Source organism: Camelus ferus, chromosome 10 (genome assembly GCF_009834535.1).
Source record: "Camelus ferus isolate YT-003-E chromosome 10, BCGSAC_Cfer_1.0, whole genome shotgun sequence".
Taxonomy (NCBI): domain Eukaryota; kingdom Metazoa; phylum Chordata; class Mammalia; order Artiodactyla; family Camelidae; genus Camelus; species Camelus ferus.
This window is the reverse complement of record NC_045705.1, coordinates 54690879-54694126: the sequence shown is the minus strand read 5'-3', so window position 1 is coordinate 54694126 and position 3248 is coordinate 54690879. Positions and strand designations below refer to the sequence as shown.

The window sequence follows — 3248 nt, the reverse complement described above, 5'->3', positions numbered from 1 at the left end:
TATGCAGCAGAAGATGGGTGTGTGTGGATATGATCCAATTTGTTTCAGCAAATATGATCACAAAGTGGAAAATGGATGATAAAGTATAAGAGTAAGGAAGGATGAGCCGTTGCCCATTCAGAGCTTGGGCTCTGGCGACTCTTCCTTGTGTCTTTATTCTTAGACAACAGGAAGCCCTTTCCTTTGCAACTGAGATCCTGATTTCGTCTCTTTCCCTGACACTCAGAATGAATCTGAAAAACAAATCCAGAATCTGACTCTTTCTATTGAGAATCTCTCTCCATGACCACAGCTGGGGTTTCATTCCTGTTTCTATGGCTGGAGGCAACTGGACGAGAGTTAGCGAGTTTACCCTGATGAGTTTCTCTTCCTTACCTACTGAAATACAGTCATTACTCTTCCTGGTATTTTTAATCATCTACCTGGTCACCCTGATGGGAAACGGCCTCATCCTTCTGGTCACCTGGGCTGACCCCATGCTGCACAGCCCCATGTACTTCTTCCTCAGGAACTTGTCCTTCTTGGAGATTGGCTTCAACCTAGTCATTGTGCCCAAGATGCTGGGGACCCTGATTGCCCAGGACACGATCATCTCCTTTCTTGGCTGTGCCACTCAGATGTATTTCTTCTTCTTCTTCGGGGTTTCTGAATGCTTCCTTCTGGCCACCATGGCATATGACCGCTATGTAGCCATCTGCAATCCCTTACACTACCCAGTCATCATGAGCACAAGGACGTGTGCCAAACTGGCTGCTGCCTCCTGGTTTCCAGGCGTTCCTGTAGCTACTGTGCAGACCACGTGGCTCTTCAGCTTTCCATTCTGTGGCACCAACGAGGTGAACCACTTCTTCTGTGACAGCCCACCTGTGCTCAGGCTGGTCTGTGCAGACACAGCACTCTTTGAGGTCTATGCCATCGTTGGGACCATTCTAGTCGTCATGCTACCCTGCTTGCTGATCCTATGTTCCTACGCTCGCATCGCTGCTGCCATCCTCAAGATTCCTTCAGCTAAAGGGAAGCACAAAGCCTTCTCTACCTGCTCCTCCCACCTCCTTGTTGTCTCCCTTTTCTATGTATCTTCAAGCCTCACCTACTTCCGTCCCAAGTCCAATAATTCTCCTGAGAGCAAGAAGGTGCTGTCACTATCCTACACCGTTGTGACTCCCATGTTGAACCCCATCATCTATAGCCTGAGAAATTATGAAGTGAAGAATGCCCTCAGCCGGACCTTCCACAGGGTTTTAGGGGGCAGAAACTACAGAAATTCTACAGCTATTTTGAGGCACAACTAAAGTTTATTGAATGAGGAACAATCTGTTCATACTTGAGATTCTTCTCTGCTTCTGTTCCCTTCTCCCCTGGCTTCAAAACCTAGTTGCTGAAATAGCTGTTGTAAAGCCCAGTGGAGAGAAAACAGCGCAGAGCTGGGTTAGACCTCTCGTTACCACCTGCTGCATTCCTCTGCTAGCTTTTTATACACTCACATTCTTTTTCTTATTGGTTCAATTGATATTTTTACATTTCTGTGGCCAATACATTCCAGATCTTTACTTTGCAATGTGCACCAATGTGAAATACATCACCAACAGAGTAAACTGCTTGTAATGTGAACTTGGGGATGCAAAATTATCTTGGCACTTCATCTTGTTTTGGACAAGTGTGACTCCGTTCAGTAGAGGGGGAAAGCTCTAATCGCTCTGCTGTACAAGTTTCCTCATTCATTCACTTCAGTTTGTACGTCTCTGAGGCAGTGACTGCTCTTGAATTGGTTGGTACTTAGCATGGATAAAGGAAAGTAAATCACTAGTCCCCGTGGCTATTCTTTATAATCCCAATATCCTTAATCAACTGCTTTCAGGATGTTTTCCCCAGCTAGGAAGATCTGAGTTTCCAGTTCTCCCTCTCAGTTCTTTTTTTCAGGTTTTTAAGGTTTGTTGAAGTGATTTCAGGTTTTCACTAACATAATTTCCATCATGGTGCTGATTTCTTTAAGGCTTACAATGGATCCTAGCTACTCCACTATGTCTTATTAACAACTCTGTCGTGTTTTGCTTAATGCCTTTTAATTTCAAAACTTTTGTTTGTTGATGTGAAAATACCAAAGACCATAAAATACAATCACTGCATTCAGAGGTTTATAATTTAATCAGCAATAGAAATTACAAAAGAAAAAACTATAGACTCCTGAAGTAACGGAGTGTTACATAACATAAAGGGACTTACCTGGGTTCGTATTCCACTCTGCCATTTACTAGCTGGTGACCACTGGAAAGTGAATTAAACTCTTTTTGTCTCTTTCCTCATCTGTAAAATGATGCGTGTAATAATAGTATCTATTTTATGGATTTGTTTTTAAGAGTTGATATTGCATATAATGTGTTTATGACAGCACTAGCATGCTGTAGGTACATATATAGGCATTTGCTATTAGCAACTTATCTCATCTGAATCCTTCATTTCATAGGTAAGGGAAGTGGCGTTCAAAGATATTTGATCATACATATTTAGAACAAAATTCAGGTGGCTTGAATCTCAATTCTCTATGTTTTTTAAGTACCATGCAATGAATAGTCAATTAATTAAGTAAATAACTCAGAATCAGAGTAAAAGAATATTTACTTTTCTGAGTAAAAGAATACAATGGGGGGACCTGAGTAGGCATTAGTATACAAGAAAATAATGCAAGGAACATGAATATAAGTCCAGTGCTGCTGTCTTTAACCCACCACAACAGGTACTAGAAGAAATGGTTAAGCCACTAAATTAGATATTGAACATGACTGTCTTTGCAGTCCATTAGTGAGACAGAAATATAAACATATGATTAGGATCCTGAGTAAGAGTGCAGCCAAAGGATTAGAAGTAGTAAAGAACAAGAGTGGAAGATAAAATAGAGACGGAGGTTTTGAACTGTGTGTGGAGAGGGATTCTAAGAAAAATAAGCAGTGTTTCCAAAATGAAGAGGCCAAATGGCCATATTCATACCATAATACCAGGTATGTGCTAGGAGTCAGCAACAGATAATAAATAAGCTTTGTAGGCCAAGACGCAAAATCAAGGAAATTTTATAGATAATTATATAACAAAGAGAAAAGTTTTCATAATTTTATTGGTGAAATTTACAATATAATTTTTTATAATACAGGTCTACTAATGAGAAGAATGGAATTCCTTTTTAGGGGAATAATATTTCATTTAATTGAGATTCAAAATCAGTTGCAAGTGTTTACATGTCAAGGCTAATCTAC

The 3248-nt window shown here is 40.5% G+C and overlaps 1 protein-coding gene across 1 annotated transcript; it reads left to right on the top strand.

The window, feature by feature from the left end:
* The first annotated feature begins 277 nt into the window (after window positions 1-277).
* Window positions 278-1444, top strand: LOC116666628 (olfactory receptor 10A5-like). The gene has a single exon (XM_032490461.1). The coding sequence runs from the start codon at window positions 315-317 to the stop codon at window positions 1290-1292; it is 978 nt and encodes a 325-aa protein (XP_032346352.1). The 5' UTR covers window positions 278-314; the 3' UTR covers window positions 1293-1444.
* The last annotated feature ends 1804 nt before the right edge of the window (window positions 1445-3248 follow it).